Source organism: Meles meles, chromosome 6, assembly GCF_922984935.1.
Source record: "Meles meles chromosome 6, mMelMel3.1 paternal haplotype, whole genome shotgun sequence".
NCBI classification, from domain to species: Eukaryota; Metazoa; Chordata; class Mammalia; order Carnivora; family Mustelidae; genus Meles; species Meles meles.
In genome coordinates this window covers 130,887,213-130,905,997 of record NC_060071.1, presented here as the reverse complement: position 1 = coordinate 130,905,997, position 18,785 = coordinate 130,887,213, and the positions used below count along the sequence as shown (strand labels likewise).

At 35.3% G+C, this 18,785-nt stretch overlaps 1 protein-coding gene across 5 annotated transcripts in view; it reads right to left on the bottom strand.

Annotated features, from left to right (window-relative positions):
• The window catches only part of CEP128 (centrosomal protein 128), a 412,817-nt gene that overhangs the window by 318,919 nt on the left and 75,113 nt on the right, over positions 1 to 18,785 (bottom strand). For 4 of the 5 annotated variants that reach the window (XM_046006996.1, XM_046006995.1, XM_046006999.1 and 1 more), the window contains 3 exons: positions 12,220 to 12,306; positions 9,572 to 9,646; positions 7,538 to 7,670 (listed from right to left, as the gene is read on the bottom strand). In XM_046006996.1, the coding sequence (XP_045862952.1) occupies positions 7,538 to 7,670; positions 9,572 to 9,646; positions 12,220 to 12,306 (295 nt within the window). The remainder of the gene's footprint in view (positions 1 to 7,537; positions 7,671 to 9,571; positions 9,647 to 12,219; positions 12,307 to 18,785) is intronic. The other variant, XM_046006997.1, reaches the window with a different exon arrangement.

Sequence of the window (18,785 nt, the reverse complement as noted above, 5' to 3'; positions counted from 1 at the left end):
TTGAAAGAGAAAAATGTAAAGCTTGATTGTTGTTCTTTATTCACAGGAGAATGTACTTTCAAACGGTACAAAGCCTTGATGTTCTAATATTCCAGCTAACATAACCACTTATTAACACTGTCACTCAACAGACTTTTCAGAATTTGCTAGCCTATTGTTTCAAGTCTCACTCAGTATTCTAAAATATATACACTGATGTGTTATCCAATATTATTCTATTTTCATACTAAAACTTGAAATGTTATCGGATTTCTAGTACAACTGAGCTCAGGAAAACCTACATACTTTTTCTTTGGCTTTCATTAAATCTCTACCTCCAAATTCTAACACACAAATACTAAAAGAATGTTCAACTAAGTTATACATTAGCTGAAAGTTACTGAAGTTGACACACAAAATAATTCTTTCTTGCAAATTAAACAAATGATACTGTTAAATCTCTGTGTATGATCACTAACTAACTTACTACTTCTGGAGACTACCACCTGAAATTATATCACTGCACAATATAGACAGACTTAGTATTTAATTCAACATACTTGGTCTGTGATGCACAGGACACTGTAATATCATCTTCTTCAAACATAAATTACACAAAAACCTTTTCTCAATAACCTTACACTCTAAGAATAGAAATAAGATATATAAACTACATCCCTAAGTCTAAGATGCCAAAAATTGGAACATGTATTATCAATTTAACTGTTTTTCTAGTAGTTTCCTTTGCAGGAAAGGAAAATAAGGAAACACTAGCAAATTAAATTTATACATCATTCATAAGACACATGTGAACTTAAGAGATACCAAAGTGTTCAAAATTGTACATCATGGACATGGGTGGAAGATACAGAGGCATTTTAATAGCATGATAAAAGCAATGACAGATACTATACAGATATTTTACAGATACAGTTATCATACAGAAATAGTACAAAGGATAGAGTGATTAACTCTATCTTGATGAAAAACTCGGGTAGAAAAGACATAGAAAGTAAGTTAGATTTAAAGAATAAATACAGACTGTCACCAAGCAAAGGAGATGGGGAGTTGGGGTGATAATTTAGGGAAAGGAAGCGGCATAAGGCACAGAGGTACAATACTGGATTTAATTTTCAGATAAATGCACTCAGCACTTCCACATAGCTACCACATATGAGGGAAGGAAGAGGGACAGTGAGCAAGGTGTTTACACATTGCTAGGGAGCTTAGAAATTATCTTACACCAGGAGTTAGCACACATTTTCTGTAAACGGTCAGATGGTAAATATTTTAGCCTTATGATCTCTGTCACAACTACTCAACTCTGCCATTGCATTGCACAAGAAACCTGGACAGTGAATAAATGAATGGGAACAGCTGTATTCCAATAAAGCTTATTTACAAGTCTGGATTTGCCCCATGGGCCATACTCTGCAAAGTCCTGCTCGGTTTCCAATCTGAAAATATGCATATCTGTTTACGTGTAAAAGTATTTATTCATTTTACAAATACATATTTTATATTTTATATTTAGGTAGGTATAAATAGGCATATGTGTGTGCATATAACATATATCTTTAGAGTGTCTATCTTAATATATAGACATATATTTCAGGATATATATTAGAGTATATACAAAGTAACAGGAAGATATATTATATAAAATATGGAGATATTAATACATGTGAATACATGTATAAATATATATAGGTAATTTGTGAAACATATATTTAACGTGCATAGTAACATAGTAATTTGATAAGTTTCATAACCTAGATGCACATAAAATAGTATGGATATATATAAATATATACTTGGGCACACATACATACATATATAATTAAACATCTAGCAAAGTTAAAATACTCAAAATGTAAGATATAAAATAAAAATCGTGTCACAAACACTCCTCTCACACCCAGGGGATTGTCTCACACACTTCACTTTGAAGAACACTTGCTACAAACATGACAGGTCGGTACAGCATATTAGTTTAGAATTCAGGTTTGGGGAGAAAGAGATTCAGGTCTGTTACTTCCCACAACTATGACCTTAGGCAATCTGTTTGTTCTTCAGACTTTTTTTTTTTCCCTATCTCATTCAAATGAGAATAAGACTAGTACCCTTCTTATAGTGTAGTTAGAACTGAAGTTCTAAGAATATTAAGTTCTTAGAATTCATATTTCTATGAATAGCAAAATGCTGCATGTATAGTAAGAGTTCAATAACGTACAGCAAAAGGTTTTGTGTTTTTTTTTAAGATTTTATTTATTTACTTGACAGAAAGAGATCATAAGTAGGCAGAGAGGCAGGCAGAGAGAGGGAAGCAGGCCCCCTGCTGAGCAGAGAGCCTGATGCGGGGCTCGATCCCAGGACCCTGAGATCATGACCTGAGCCGAAGGCAGCGGCTTAACCCACTGAGCCACCCAGGCGCCCCACAGCAAAAGGTTTTAAGCAAGAGTAACATGAATGGATCGGAGAAAGACAACTATCATATGATCTCCCTGATATGAGGAAGTGGAGATGCAACGTGGAGGGTCTGGGGGGTAGGAAAAGAATAAATGAAACAAGATGGGATTGGGAGGGAGACAAACCATAAAAGACTCTTATTAATGTCACAAACAAACTGAGGGTTGTGGCGGGGGAGGGGTTATGGACGTTGGGAAGGTTATGTGTTATGGTGAGTGCTGTAAAGTGTGTAAACCTGGCAATTCACAGACCTACCCCTGGGTTAAATTTTTTTTTAATTTATAAAAAAATTTTTTTTAAATTTTAATTTTTTATAAAAAATTTTTAATTTAAAAAATAAATTAAAAATTTATTTTAAAAATTTATTGAAACTTTTTATAAAAAATGAATGGCTTGTGGCTTAGAAAGCATCCCTTTAGTAGCAGCAGTATCGAAGACAGACCACAGAGGAACTAGAATAAGTTAAGAGGGTAATACAAATGAGACAAAGCATGCCTAAACTGGGACAGTGGCAATAAAAAAGAAGATGGGCCAAATTCAAGAAGTACCAAGATCTAAAAATAGGCAAGGATGAAGCAGACGGAGGAGAGAAGGAATAATTTCTGATGTTCTTTGTAATCAAGTCTTGGCTATTTGGATAAAGGATGGTGGCACAAACTGAAACAGGAAATAAAAACAGTTTTTGAGGAAAGGATCTGTTGCCTGGTACATTCTGTAGAATAGCACACAGAGATGTCCAATGAGAGACTCCAACTGGGGGACTAAAGATTAGTGGACTCAAGATTTCATTCCAGGTGACAGCTAAAGCTTAAGATTTAAATAACAACCTCTAGGGAGAAATATTAAGTGAGAAACCCCATAAAGAGGATTCTAGACAAAACCCAGCATTTAAAAGACAAGATGTAAACAAACAGAAAAGATTCAAACGAGAAGAATGAACAAGGAACTCAGAAGAACCAGGAAAGAGTAGAAACATGTAAGTCAGTTAAAGAGTTCCAAGAAGCAAGAGGAAAAAAATGGAATCAAGTTAAAAAAAGTAATAGCATGATTCCTTTGACTTTCAGAAGACCACTAGTAAAGTAAGGTCGATTTCACTTTTTTATTTTTTCAAAGACTTATTTATTTGAGAGAGAGAGAGGGAGAGAGAGAGAACAAGCAGAGGGAGTGGCAGTGGGAGAAGCAGACTCCCCATAGAGCAGGCAGCCCAATGCAGGGCTAGATCCTAGGACCCTGGGATCATGACCTGAGCCAAAGGAAGACTTAACTGACTGAGCCACCCAGGTGCCCCAGCAAAGTCGATTTTAAAAACAGATGTGGGCGGCGCCTGGGTGGCTCAGTGGGTTAAAGCCTCTGCCTTCAGCTCAGGTCATGATCTCAGGGTCCTGGGATCGAGCCCCACATCAGGCTCTCTGCTCAGTGGGGAGACTGCTTCCTCCTCTCTCTCTCTCTGCCTACCTCTCTGCCTACTTGTGATCTCTGTCTGTCAAATAAACAAATAAAATGTTTAAATAATAATAATAATAATAATAATAAATAAATAAAAACGGATGGGGAAGTCACTTTGCAACCGGTGGAGGAACAAACAGCAACCAGACTGTGACTACGAGTGTCATTTCTTATGCAGATTCAAAAAAAAAAAAATACAAGTATTCATAAAGATGAAAATTTTAGAACATTAAGAGAAGGTGAAGAAGTTCATTATCACATTGATATGAGACCTTCCAGATATTTTTAAACCTTGTAAGTAGTTAAGAAAAGTGACATTCTTCTAGTCTTCAAAGACTTATACCAAGAATAACTAGATTTTTTATTAGGAAAGAAAACATGTAACAAATGTACCACAGTCTTTTTCCAAACAAAATAAGTTTTAAGTGTTACATAAGTCTTATGTGCATCTTTATGAAAATTTGATGAATAACCAAAAACCTTGGGATTTTACTTTTAAAAATAAATTTTAAAATATTTGATGTCAAAATATATTTCAGTTATATCACATGAAACTTAAATGAACTTAATGGCATGCAATTATGTTAGGATAGGTATGCCAGAATTTGCCTAGTGAAGATTTTCTGGCAATGTGGAAATTCTAACTTAGGCAACATACTGAGTTATATGTGGGGAATCTGGGAAAATATTTATCTTTCCTGATTTTGATAGTACACCAAATGCTTACAAGAGTTTCTCCAATAATTCAGACATTTGAGTAGGAAGCTTCCTTATGGAAATAATTCATAAGCTGAGCAATCTGGACTAGTCTATTAGAAACCATTATAAAATTTCAATATTACTATTTCTGTTACAAGTAAACTTCCAAAAAGAAATACATCTAGACTCATTAATTCCACAACCTAAATCAATACCACCACTAAAAAGGTATTCTAATATTTCTTAAACACAAAATATTCTTAATCTACATAAGAAAAAGTCGGTCATATGGTTCATGACCACTTTTTCCAGATGATTAATTTCTGTCACGGATCTTGATCACAAAAAAGATAGGATCTCAATTTTAATTGTACATATTTCAAACTGGGATAAAAGAAAATGAAAACATAGGTAGGGGTACTTCCAATTTAAGTACAAGGAGAAGTACACACACACATTTAGGCATGGAAATAAGAAGCTGGAAAAAATTCCACTACTAGCTTTGCTGGCTCTTTCTAGGAGAAAGCCCCCATGAGATAAATATGTCTGAAATGGGTTTAAAAATAAAGCAGAAGAGAGATTAAAATTGGATGTTAATATCAGCAATGAACAAGTTAAATCTGAAATTAAAAACATAATACCATTTACATTTGCATCCAAAGAAAATACTTAAATATAAATCTAACAAAATCTGCATGACAAAAACTATAAAACTCTGATGAAAGAAATCATAGTTGAAGGAAATAAATGGAGAGACATTTCATGTTCATGGATAGGAAGACACAATGCTGCCAAATGTCAGTTCTTCCCAACCTGATCTACATATTCAATGCAATCCCAACCAAAATCCCAGCAAGTTATTTTGCAAATATCAACAAACTAATCCTAAAAATATATGGAGAGGTGAAGGATCCAGAACAGCCAATGTGATATGAAGGAGAAGGACAACGCTGGAAGACTAACACTATCCAACTTCAAGACATACCATAAAGCTACAATAATCAAGAGTATGGTAAGAACAACAATAACCACAAAAAATAGACAAATACATCAATGAAACAGAACAGAGGCCCAGAAATAAACCAATATCAAAGCAGTCAACTGATCTCTGACAAAGTAGCAAAGACAATACAGTAAAGAAAATGTTGTTTTCAACAAATAGTGTAGGGCTGGACAACAGGACACCCACACGCAAAAAAAAAAAAAAAAAAAAAAAAAAATCTAGATACAGACTTCTAGGCATGGAAATAAGAATTCCTCTTACAGGAGTTAATTCAAAATGGTTCGCAGACCCAAATATAAAACACAAAATTATAAAACTTTTAGAAGACAGGCAAAGTTGTGGATGACCTTGAGTTTGATGATGACTTTTCAGGTAGAAGAGCAGAATTATCACCCATGAAAGAAATAACTGATAACCTGAACGTCATTAAAATTAAAACCTCAGTTCTGCAGAAGACACAGTCAAGAGAATGAAAAGACAAGCTACAGACTGAGAAATTATTTGCAAAGACATAGGTTGTTATCTAAAATATCAAGAGGACTCTTAAAATTCAACAAGAAGCTAACCAACCTGCCTAAAAAATGAGCCAAAGACCTTAATGAATATCTCATTAAAGAAGATATATACAGGTGAAAAATATGCATAATAAAAGATGCTCCACATCATATGTTATCAGGGAAATGTAAATTAAAACAAGATACCAGGGGCGCCTGGGTGACTCAGTCCTTAAGCGTCAGCCTTCGGCTCAGGTCATGATCTCAGGATCCTGGGATCGAGCTCCACATCGGGCTCCCTGCTCAGAGGGAAGCCTGCTTCTCCTTCTCCCACTCCCTCTCCCTCTCCTACTCCCCCTGCTCCCACTCCTCACTATGTCTCTCTCTGTCAAATAAATTTTTAAAAAAAGATACTATTACAAACCTATTAGAACAGCCAAAATCCAGAACACTTGACAACTGCAAATACTGACAAAAATGTGGAACAACAGGAACTCTCATTCATTGCTGGTGGGAATGAAGAAATGATACAGCCACTTTGAAGGATTCTTACAAAACCAAATATAGCCTGACCATATAATCCAGCAATCATGTTCTTTGGTATTTACTCAAAGTAAATGAAAACTTCTGTCCATACAAAACCCTAATACAGACGTTTGGTTTACAGCAGCTTTACTCATAATTGCCAAAATTTGGAAGCAACCAAGTGGTCTTCAGTAGGTGAATAGATAAATAAACTGTGGTACATTCAGACAATGCCAAAAGAAAAAAGAAAAAAAAAAAAGGGAAAGAGACAGAACTACCAAGCCATGAAAAGACATGGAGGAAGCTTCAAGGTCTATTACTAAATGAAAGAAGCCAATCTGAAACACTGTATGATTCAACTATATTAGATTCTGGAAAAGGCAAAACTATGGTAACAGTAAAAAGATCTGGTTGCCAGTGGTTAGAGGGGAGAGAGGGATGAAAAGGCGGAGCACAATGAATTTTTAAGACAGGGAAATTACTCTATGATACTGTAATGGTGCCTAAATTTCATTTATATATTGTCCAATCCCACAGAACACACAACACCAAGAATGAATCCTAATGTAAACAATGGGCTTCAAATGACAATGATATGTCAAGGCTACGTACACATCAGTTATAACAAACATACTTCCAGTGAGAGGAATTTGATCATAGGGGAGGCTATGCATGTGTGGGAACAGGGGGCAAAGAGAATAATCTTAGTACCTTCTACTCAATACTGCTATAAACACAAATCTAAAAGATAAGGTCTGAAAAAAATATCGATGCTAAATTATGATTAGCTTATTGAATAACTTTTAGATCAAGAAATAAGATGATGAGAGCACAATGTATGAAATGCAATTCTGAAAATGGGAAGTATTTAAGAAAGATTTAAAAAAAAAAAAACCCACACATTTACAAATCAGAATTATACCTCTCCTAAACCTCCAGTCATCTCCTTGTTCATCCTGAAGGTTCAACTGTTGCTTGGACATCTGAGATACTTGATGTTGTAAACCTTTTCGATCACCTTCTGCTTTCATAAGTTGTGTACGGAGCTCTTCCACCTAAATACATAAGCCAAAAATGACACTTCTATCAGTTTTAAATGCAGGAAAAGAATAACTGAACTTACAAATTATTTCAAATTATTTTTCTAGGGAAAAATATTACTTCTAACGGGCTATTGTCAGCACAAGTTGAAGCCAAGTTAATCTCCTTGTTATGCCAAGCACAGTGGAATAGTCTCTTGCTCTATTTCTTTACTCCTCCCATTCCTTCCACAAAGAATGAATGTCTTTTCCCCTTCTCTGTGTCTCTACTGAGACAAAGAATTTGACACCAAAGGGGAAAAAAAATCCTTTATTGTGAACTCAGTCCACTCTACTACTATTAACCCAAGCACCTCCATAACTGTTTTCCTACTTTTCACTCCTTTTCTATGAATATGGTCTATTGATTGATAAACTCAAGTGAAAAGATCACAATTTAGCATATTTTAATATCAAAGTACTATTCAAAATAAGAAATAAATGCTGCTGAATAAACTATAAACTCCTTGAGGTCAGTGACTATGTTATTCATCTCTATTTCTAAAGACTAGCAAATTGCCTAGCACATTTCAGATATGTCCCCAGGAACCATTAAACAAATTAGGAGTGTCAAAAAGACTCGGTTAAAGTCACAATGACAACCTGTACACAGTAAACTTTTACTTCAAAAGATGAGATCAGAAATCACAAGTCAGAGTCAGGAAAAAAAAAAATTAAGAGTGGACATTGGGGAGGGTAAGTGCTATCGTGAGTGCTGTGAAGTGTGTAAACCTGGCGATTCACAGACCTGTACCCCTGGGGATAAAAATACATTATATGTTTATTAAAAAAAAAAAAAAATTTGGAAGGGGAGGCGAACCATAAGAGACTATGGACTCTGAAAAACAACCTGAGGGTTTTGAAGGGTCAGGGGTGGGAGGTTGGGGGAACAGGTGGTGGGTAATAGGGAAGGCACGTTTTGCATGGAGCACTGGGTGTTGTGCAAAAAGAATGAATACTGTTACGCTGAAAAAATAAATAAAATGGAAAAAAAAAAAACTTCAATAACAAAAAAAAAAAAAAGAGTGGAAAGGACTACAAATATAAACTTTCAAAAATGAAAGTTCAGACTTTGTATGAATGGCTGCAGAACAAAGCCAGTGAACATTTTTAAAGGTTTTGCAAAAAAGGTATTATGGTGTATTTTCAGCACTAATTGTCAAAATGTTTAAGCATCTATGATGCCTGACATCTCTGCCTACCTAGCAGACTACATAGCGAGTTATGTAAGCCACACCTCAGAACAGAGAAAGGTATGAGTGCGGTTTATATTAAACACAGGCAGAGAGGCAGTTAGAAACCTATATGCCCTTATCCAATGTATGTACATAAGTTACTGAGGTTTAAATAGCAGAAACACCAAACTCTCATTATAGGCTAATGGGTTGCAAAATGTTATGTTTTAAAATTAAGCTTTATCTTTGGTTAAAAGGGACAGGTAGCATCTTGAAAACATAAATATAAGACAGTGCAAAACAACTTGAATATGTAAAAGTCTTCCTTTTACATATTTCTTCCTTCACTCTCCAATGCCTCTTTGAATAAAATTAAGCCCCTGGGAAAATTTTATCTTACACATCCACTCTCATTTTTACACTGGTTATGCTAAGAGAGATAAATCCTAAATTGGAGCAGGAATCAGCAAGACACACTAGCACAGTGGGAACTTGGTCCGTGTTTTGTACCAGCTTGTTCTGACTCATCCTGAAAGGATTTCATCCTTTGTTTATGTGTTTTAATATACATTCCTTAGGAGAAAAAAAAATTCTCTAGACCTTTGTGAGTTTTTTCTACCTTTCACAAAGACATTTAACAGAAAAGGAGACTCAATCCTGATTTAATTTAAAAGCAGATTATCATAGCTTGCATAGACTTACCTGATGCAGAAGTGTTTCTCTGCTGCCTTCTGACTGATTCAATAACCTTCGGGATACCTCTAATTCCTGTTCAAGCTAAAGTTTCAACAAAGGATAAAGAAAAATATCCAGTGGAGCAGAAAATAACTAAATTATTATGGGCATAGTTTAAGAGGAGAAAACTGGAGAATTTTTCAGAAGATATTTACAGCTAATATAAAAAAATACCTTGCTATCAAAACATCAATGTCTCCATGAAAATGTTATTTGCATAACAAAAAGTGAACCAGACAAGACCTCAGGGGGTCAGTTCCATCTCAACTATGACACTCTTTTCCTTAGGTCTCCTTTCTATCATTTCTAAAATAGGGACTTTATATTAGACAGTCTCCGAGATTCTTTCCAGTTCTAAATCATTGTAATCTAAATTCCAAAGCAATTTTGTCCTTTGGTACATGTAATGTCATATGAACTGAATTAGAATAAAACTTGAAGGACCCAATGACTAAAGTATATTTCATCCAACTGGTGATTTTGTATATTCTTAATATTCCAACATTCCTAATATTTCCCATTATTCATGGCATTCCTAAAATTAAAGACATTTAAGATTTCCTTAATAATATAACCATAAGATAAATATTCACAGAAAATGTGCTAGTTAGATGACCAAACACCTGAAAAGTGTGAATGTGCCTAGCTTACTACAAGTTGAAAATATAATGAAGTGAAGGGGAGAGGAATATGCCACCACCCTCTCTGCCCTGCCCCAAACATGCCTTTTTGGTGTACAGATTTTTTTGAGCTGAAGAGAATCAAGACCCAAAAGACTCAGGAAAAGCTTTTTACTTATCCCTTAATTGCATTAAAGAATTTAGAGAGAGAGTCTGTACTAGAAAGAGTGCTATTACCAAAGATAAGTTTTTATATATGAAAGACTTATCTGTGAAACAAGGCAAACATTTGTTTACCAAACATTTGCTCTTCTCCTCTTCCTGTGATTTGTCTTTCTCCCCTTTGAAGCCCAAGCAAGACCCTCTGTCCCATTTCCTCAACTCAGAATGGTATATAAGCCTCAACTGCCTGTCTGCCTTTGAGCTCATATTTTTATGCAGCTCCTATAAATACAAAATCAGATTTTTTTTTCTCCTGTTAATCTATTTTATGTCAACTTAATTATTAGACCAGCCAAAGAACCTGGAAGAGTAAAGGGAAATTAATTACTTTTCACCCCTATAGACTGGACATACATTTGTTAAAATTCCTGAGATTACATATGCTAGACATGTTTACATCTTTTAAAAGTAAGGCTCTTTTGTGAAACCACAAATTTATATTAAGATGTTATTAAGCGCTTAGATTTGTGATAATTATCCTAAATTATCATTTCACTTGACCAAACTACTACCCATGTATTAGTCCTTTAAATATTGTCCATGGGGTAGGTACGGCAATTGAAGAGTAGCACAGAGGGTCACTGTAGTTCTGGATCTTCACTGTGCAGACAGTAATATGAATCTATACGTGATACAACTTCATAGAACCACATACATGAACGAGTGCATATAAAGTTGGTGCAATCTGCATAAATTCTGTGGATTATACCAAAATCAATTTCTCAGTTTGGATATGGAAGGACGGTTATGCAAAATGTTACCACTGAGGGAAAGTGGTTAAAGGGCACATGTGACCTCTCTCTACATTTTGTCTTGCAACACCTTATGAATCTATAACTATTTCAAAATACTTTTTAAATTTGGTTATATAGGTTTTTTAAAAAAATTACACATGTGGCCAATAAAATATCATAATCTAAAAAAAGTAAAGTATATATAGAATCACAGAAACCACACAAAATACTATCTCACTTGTCTTCTAGTTTCCCTGGAGAAATAAATAGGGAAGGAATCACACTTCAGTTAAAATATTTTCAAAATCTACCAAAGCCCACACTGGTCATGGTCCCTGGATAGTATCAGCAGCCTCAACTCCTTAAGGGCAAGCATGATGGCCTGACATGACTTGCTTACCATAATGGGGGCATGGAAGCATCATTTAACTAGACATAGGTTGGCGAAATAAAAATCAAGGAGGTAAGGTAGATTTACAGAGTGATACAAAGCAAAGAACATTACATCGGGGCAATTTTTCATTTTATCATAAGTTACCTTGGGCTCATCCTTAAAGCTATTCATTTGCAAACTGAGAAGAGTTGGCTGTCCTCTAAATGCCTAACTCTAACATGGTAGGCTCTATAGATTCATAGACATAAATATATGTCAAAATTTCTTCATATTTAATGCACCTGTTTTCTATGATGAAAATGAATATATTCAAAATACCCACCCTTTAAGCAACAGATCTTTCCTCAGTAACCTTGCAACAAAGTCAAGCTCCCTAAATGTTCCCTGGCAAGGAATGATAAAGCTCAGTTGTCCTCTTAGAAAGGGAGTAGCCAACTGACAAGGTAGCAAATGACCTGAACATGTTTCCCAGAGCAAGCACCAAGAACAGCGAGCCATCAAACCAAGCAACTCCATATCAAAACGTAAAGCCTTCACTGTGTTCTAACAGATGATCTCAAGGACAATTTTCAAGGCATTCAACAGGTATCACCAGCCCTACTTCAACGAGCATTACTTTTTGAAAGATAACTTTCAAAATCTTACTTGACTCTTCTCAGTTTCAGTCTGTTTTATCTTATTTTTCATGACTCCCTCACTTTCATTTGCTTTAGCTTCTTGTTTCTTCAATGCCTAGAATGATAGATACGAAAAAAATATGTATTATTCCAAAATACACATAAAACTGAAAGACATTATTAGGATTTATTAAGAAAAGGGAGGAAGAAGATGATTATGAGTTGTACAACATATACAAAGGAATTACAACCCTCTCATACACTGAAGTCCTAAGAACACTTCAGCAGTGATATTTATTTTTATATATCAAATATAAACAACTTCTTGATCTTTCTAATCAATTTCCACTTAGTTTCACTTTCTCCCATCTTTGGGTATTTTGTTACACATTTAGGGAGTAGAGACAGCTAACAGTTCTCACAAGCAAACAAAGCTTACTTCCAGGTGAGATAATGTATAAAAATCATATTATCTGTTCAACTATTTAGACATAATAAAAATTAGCTCACTAGTTTTTCAAATTCTGAAAGAAAATCTTAAGATAGAAACATGCTTGTTGCACATGTATTACATATATGATATTTTATCACTACGAAGAACTGGCTCTTCAAACCATTCTTCACAAAGAGAAAAGAGAGCATCTTTTCTACATTTGTCTCTCTTTAATAAAATGGAAAAAGGAACTTCAAGAAAATTCGAATTTCAAAGAGTAACCAGAAAAATGGGTGTTTGGGTTTGCTCTACATTAAAACAAAATTAAACTTAACGGAAAAATATATATATACTTGCAGCAATCTTTCATGACATTTAAAAGACATTCTCTTTAAGAAAAATTTTGATAATTCTAACATTTAGACTTAGCAAGGTGTATGTTCAGAGGACACCCAAATTGAGAAAAGCCAAATGCCAGAGGTCTCCCAACAAGATCTATGTTGCCCAACAGAAAAACGATTTTTAGACAAACAGCAAATGTGTTAAAAACCATTTTGATGCAGAGGCAACTGGGTGGCTCAGTTAGTTAAGCATCTGACTCTTGATTTTTGCTCAAGTCATGACCTCAGGGTGGTGAGATCCAGCCTTGGATCTCTGTGCTCAGCAGGGAGTCTGCTAGAAATTCTCTCTCCCCCTCTTCCTCTGCCTGCCTCCCACCCTCATGTGTGCTCTTTTAAATAAATAAATCTTTTAAAAAACTTTTTTTGATGTAAATATAATCAGTCATATTCAACTTCCTTAACTTACATATCCAACAAATAACTCCTAAATGCATTTACTATGTGTCAGGCACAATGCTGAAGCTACTAATATACATGCATATGAAATAACCATGGCCTCCTGTCAGGAAATTACAGCTCCCTCTCCCATGGCTCCAACTCTAATAAAAAGGAATTGAGTAAAAAATCAGAGAGGCATCATCAAAATGAAAAATAATTTTGGTTTGAGTATAGTAATAATATTATAACACAGCATTCACTATGTCCAAGCGTTCTTCTTCTTATATATTAAATACATCATATACATTGAACATACACATTTAATCTTTATGATGTGGGAAACAAACACAAAAGAAAAAATTAGATTTGCTTACTCCCTACAGCCCACTGACAAGTTCTTGCAACAGGCAGAGTGACATTCCTTTAGGAACCCAGCTGCCTCAATGTTAACACTTTGCTAAGAGCAAAAGGCACTCTTTGCTTAACATTACCCTCACCCCCAGGATCCTAGAAGTCTACTTTAACATATAAAAATTCCTTTGAAAAATTCCTTTATCTCTAGCCCCCAAGATATATGTTAGCAATTGCCCTCCAAGCATAGGACCCACTGATACACATCTGAAGGGTCTCATGACTGAGTTTTAACTAAATAGTAATAAATGACCTCTTCCTAACAATAGCTAACATCCTCAAGGCCCTGGAAACTTGCCTCCAAAATACCTTGGAGGCTTATGCCATCCTTAACCTCCTCCCAATTTGGAAGTATATAATCAGTCACTCCTCATAACCCTGGTACAGCTCTTTCTACCATGAGTTCTGTCTCTCTACTTTAATAAAACCACCCTTTTGGGGTGCCTGGGTGGCTCAGTTGGTTGGGTGACTGCCTTCAGCTCCGGTCATGATGCCAGAGTCCTGGAATCGGGCCCTCATGGGGCTCCTTGCTCAGCGGGGAGCCTGCTTCTCCCTCTCCCTGCTACTCGCCTGCTTGTACTCTGCTAAATAAATAAAGAAAATCTTTAAAAAACAAACAAACAAAAAACACCCTTTTGCACCAAAGAGGTCTCAAGAATTATTTTTTAGGCATTAGCTCTGAACCCCAACATTTCAGACCACATCATTTATAAATCTACAAGTTATCACTAAGCCAATTTTATTAAGAGGGAAAGTGGGGTACAAGTAGATGAACTGCACTGCTTTTCAGGTAGTTATCAAATGACTTTGATGTTTAATATTTGTCCTTTCTTGTAAGGTCAGTGGAATTTGTAATAATTTTTAACTCTATATGCTATAATCTATTCATGGAAGAATGTGTTTATAAATTTTACCTGCACGAATGTGTTATAAATTTTACCCTAGAAACCTGAAACTGACTGCAAGCTTATACAGGGCCTGCAGGTTGACATTATATGGTGTCAGAAGTGGGGCCTGAAGGTGAAGAACCCAGATGAACTAACAACCCCAGGCATTATGTACATTATGTACATTATGTCACTTCAGCCTCTTGCACCCTCTCTGAGTCATCTTTTTCCTTTTGGCATGACTGTTCCTAAACCTCTTGGAAAGGAACTATACCGGGTTCTCCTCATTACCCAAATGACAGCCAGACTTCAAGGGTTTGAGTCTTGGACATACGTCCCACAACTAAAGATGGCTATACCTGACATCTGGTCTTATACAAACCCTGGAGATTTTTCAATCAAACGGAAAAGAAGTAGCAGACATCAAGGCAAACCACTTCCACCCAATTCAAGTGGCTATCCAGGCTGCTTTCCTCAGCCAATGGGCATGTGTAAGAGAATGAAAAGATACAAAGATGTTGTTGCTACATTTTGTAATCATTTCATAAAGTTTGAACTATTTCACTTCTCAACATCATCATTTCAGCCTAGTCCCATTCTGTTTTAAATAAGTTAAACTTAATTTGGCTATCTTTTCAATATTTGTTCATTGAGCTATAAACCAGCCTGGGCTTTTCCATGGTGGGGGGCGGGGGGGGGGGGGGGTGTTGTTACAGGAAAGAGGTCCTCTGGCAGCCGGTAAGTTTCATCAAACTATTGATTCTGGATTCTCTGATTCTGGATTCAAACTCCTGAGCAGAAGTCACTCCAACTCAAAAGGAGAATTAAGCTCCATTTCCCAGAGGGAAAATATCAAAAAATGTGTGATGTTATGTTAAAAACCACTAAAGTAATTAATACTTATTTTGGTAGATACTTTGAGACTATACAAATATCCTTAATGTTTCACCTACCAATTTTAACTCAAAGCTAGAGCAAAGATAACACTATCAGGTCTTTTTTACCTACAAAATTTTCCCCCACCAAACCTTATACTCTGATGTCACCAGATTCCTAGTACATTAACTCAGAAGTCAGTGCTCACCAGTATGTAGAACACTAAAACTCTTAGCATTTACCCCCAAGATTACTTACCCCCCAAAACACTAATAAGTGAGCTGGAATTTATATAAAACTATTATAGACCAATGGAGTACACTCATCAAAGCTCCACCAAACACTGGTTATTCTCTTTATTCCCTGTCCCCTTACATCTTCTCCATCCTCATTGTTTACTTTCTTTGCACCTTCTGGACCTCCCCCACAGCCTTCTAAATCTCCCTCTCCAGGTTATGCAGAGCAGTTTGCCTTTACTCCAGTACTCAATTTTGAAGTTATACCTGTAACCACACATAACACTCCTTCTTCCCCAACCCTGTGAAGACTTATCAGTTACCAGAATTCATTCCCCTGAAAGGGCAGTGTGAGAAATTATTATTTTCATGCTCATACTAATAGATATTCAATCTTTATTTCTTATAATTAGTATAAATATTAATAATTTTACTTGATAGTAAAGAAAAATCAATAAGCTGAACTTTAATTAAACAAATTGTGTTTTATAACATGGAATTATACCTTATAAAAACATAATTCTTCTGAAAGTCAACTTTTTAAAAAAGCCTAATTTCCATATATGAGCTAGTTGAATAAAAGAACCTCTAATTCTTTTTGGATACCTCAGAATCTGCAAAAAGAAATTCCCTTCCTCCTCTACCTTCAACATCTGACCTATTGTTTATAATATCCCTTTTCCAAATATACACTTTTCAATTATAGTTGTACTTTGATGCCCAAAATGTTATTTAATACCTCTCTTTTTTACTTCTCCTTTTACTCTAAGGATATATAAGTCTTAGAAAAATTTAGTCAATGAGAACTTAAATTCTATTGTTTTCAGTAGAGGAGCCAAATGAGGTCCTAAAAAGCAACCCAAAGCAAATTGCTGTATTTCCACCATTTCATCTCAAAATGTCATTAAGTTTGAACATCATCTCTGCTTCCTACAGATCATCGGTCAGTAAACAAGTAAACACACATGCAATATTTTAGCCCAGAATACTGAACATATTTTCTACATTACCTAGTTTAAAATGAAAGACAAAGAAAATCTAACTCTTCAGACCTAGTAAATACATATTAATGCACTTCTAACTTCTAAAAACACAAATAACACTGAAGGAGAAGACTTTAAAAACTAACTGAGTCAAAATTACAAGCTTTCTTTAAACCTTAACAATAAACTTTAACTTATACACTATCTTTTTAAGTATATAAGGCTGCACTAGATTTCTTTTCCATTTGATTTAGATCAAATAATGAGAATTATATTAAAACTGACCCAGTAAAAGCAGTTATAAAAAGAGAAAAAAAATCACATGCCAATGAATTGCCATTATTATGTTATTTTGCTTTTTAAAGCTTGGGTTTTTTTTTTCCCCTTAAAAGCAGTTTAGCTATAAAGCTATCATGTGCCCTGCTCCAGGATTCAGCCTGTCTTTTACACGTTTAAGATTACAGCAACAACGCTAAGCCTTAATAGTGCATCCCTGGAGCACATTTAAATCTTTAATAACAATAATTTTTCTTCTTTTCCTTAAGTGTGACTCTTTACATTAAAAAGACTAACACATTGAGTATCATACTACTGCATTTCTTTAGAGGTAGAGGATTCTGAATTCTCATGGTTAAATATTTAAAAAAAAAAAAGGCAGCCTTTTCTTCTAGAAAGTAAAGGAGAAAAGGAAGATGTTTGTAGACATCTCATCTGACCATAAAAACTCCCACAACTTTGGCAATAGGCATGTTTATCAAGAGGCTCTAAAAACACACTCAAAAATAAAGAATAGGGGCGCCTGGGTGGCTCAGTGGGTTAAAGCCTCTGTCTTTTGCTCAGGTCATGGCTTCAGGGTCCTGGGATCAAGCCCCGCATTGGGCTCTCTGCCCAGTGGGAAGCCTGCTTCCCCCTCTCTCTCTGCCTCTCTGCTTACTTGTGATCTCTCTCTCTGTCAAATAAATAAATAAAATCTTTAAAAAAAAAAATAAAATAAAGAACAAATAGGGAATTAAAGGCCCTTTGACCACTGTAAAGGGACCAGCCAGCATTGGTAAGAATCATGGAGCTGGAATGAAATAGAGGTAGGTCCTATGTTAACTCCCACACATGACACTGAAATTTGGAAAAAAAAAAAAAAAAAAGAGGAACATAAACTATCCTGTCTCATTCTAATCATTGAGCAGGGCTCCAAGTGCATGCCTTTGGTCACAAGGGCAAGAACATGTAGATGACTCACTGGTAAACCAACAAGACTATAGAAAAACAAGTCTGTTCACATGGAACAATAGGTCAGTAACATTACCCTTTAAAAGGTACAAACTTCCAAGTCAGATTTTTTTTCCCGGTAATAAAGAATAAAGTCATGTCACTTAGAATTAGAAAAGTATTGCTCTTACTATATATTATTAAAGCCTTTTTTTTTTTTTAGCAGTTTTTGGTTCATAGCAAAACTGAGAGGGAAGTGGAGTTCCCATATACACCAGTGTCCTCATACCTGTATAACTTCCCCATTATCAACATCCTTCAACAAACTAGTACACATTTTTTACAACTGATGAACGTACACTGACACAATATAATCACTCATAATTTACATTACGGTTCATTTTTGGTGCTGTGCACTCTATGGGTTTGAACCAATCTATAATGACAGGTATCTATCATTACAGTATCATAATATATTTTCATAGTGTATTTTCACTAAAAATCTTGTGCTCTACCTATTCATCCCCTACCTCCCAAATTCTGGCAACTACTAATCTCTTTATTGTCTCCATGGTTTTTCTTTTCCAGAACGTCATATAGTTGGAATCCTACAGTACGTAGTCTTTTCAATTATTCTTTCTCTTAATAATATGCCCATAAAGTTCCTCTATGTTTTTTCATTGCTTCATAGCTCATTTGACTGTATTTTTATAATTAAATTCTTCATGGAGGTACAAAATAAAAGTCAGCAAGCATTTTAAGCTTCGCAATATAATGCAATTC